The 1,133-nt window shown below is 49.5% G+C and overlaps 1 protein-coding gene across 1 annotated transcript; it reads right to left on the reverse strand.

Annotated features, from left to right (window-relative positions):
• Positions 1–792, reverse strand: GNI_000240 (hypothetical protein; the record flags this gene model as incomplete). The annotated part of the gene is made up of 1 exon (XM_011130134.1): positions 1–792. A coding segment is annotated over one exon (792 nt), but the record flags the coding sequence as incomplete, so codon positions are not given.
• Positions 793–1,133: the final 341 nt, after the last annotated feature.

Raw genomic sequence — 1,133 nt, forward strand, 5'->3', positions numbered from 1 at the left:
GCTGTCGCTCTGAATTTCGCGTGCCTCACAAAAATGTCTTGAACGTAACCATTCCCAAAACTCCACAAGGTCCCAATGGCTCTCGCATCTCTCACATCCGTTTCCATTTCGGTGACGTGTGTCATGTTCTGTGCATGAATAACAGGAGGCTGACAAGGTATACGGTAGCTTCCGAATTCCCTCGACGGCCTTGGCTAAACCGAAGACTGACATTCCGATCGGATCTATACCTTTGGGTACCGTGCTCCACCAGCCATATTTTTTAACGTCGTAGGCCCATACCAAGCACGACGGGCTAATCCGGAGTCTTGCCTCATCTACCGTCGCTATCTGAAACTTGTGTCCCCAACGATTGACTAGGAATTCAGGAATACTGTCATTCACAGCCTCACCCTGGACCTGCGCTGCCTCACGTATTCGTCGTCTCCGCTGCTCCCTCCGAATCGCCTTCGGAACTTCTGTCAAAGGCACTCTCAAAAATGCCGCCTTCTTTAAAAGCAGCGACTCCAACTCGCGATCGGTGATATATGGCCCATTGGAAGCAGGAGAAAAGAACCAGCCACGGGTCCGAAACCAGAAACGCATTCGGCTGGTGATCGATCCCTCAAGGGAAAACATCGGCCAACGCAGCAATAACTCCTCGATTACATCATTCGCCCTTTCCGGTGCAATCTTGTGAACGGCTTCCTCCCTTAAAACCTCTGTGTTGAAATATCCTGAATTCAACCTCGCTTGAAGCTCCCTACTGTCCCACTCACCCCGCTCCAATGTGTAACGTCTTGTTGTCAGCATAAAATTAACCTCTTCGTTACCCTCACATTCCTTGATCTTTTTGGCCAGTCCAAAAACTGTCAGTCCCGCAATGTCGAATGGCACCAAATGCCTCCAGTCCTCCTCGAGTATGTCGTAAGCCAGCTTCCAATATTTTGCGGGCAGCCTTAAGCCCTGCTCGCATGGGGCGGCGACTTCAAATGAAGGAATAGGCCGCTCAGTGAGAACATCTTCTGGTCTTACTCCTACTAGACCACTTTCTCCTTCTAGAAGACAGTCAATTTCTTTTTTCAAAGGACAGTCAATTGCTTCAAGGGGGACGTAGTCATCATCATGCCTCAAATACTCGAACAGGTCATCAA

This window comes from Gregarina niphandrodes (assembly GCF_000223845.1).
Source record: "Gregarina niphandrodes unplaced genomic scaffold scaffold00001, whole genome shotgun sequence".
NCBI classification, from domain to species: Eukaryota; Apicomplexa; class Conoidasida; order Eugregarinorida; family Gregarinidae; genus Gregarina; species Gregarina niphandrodes.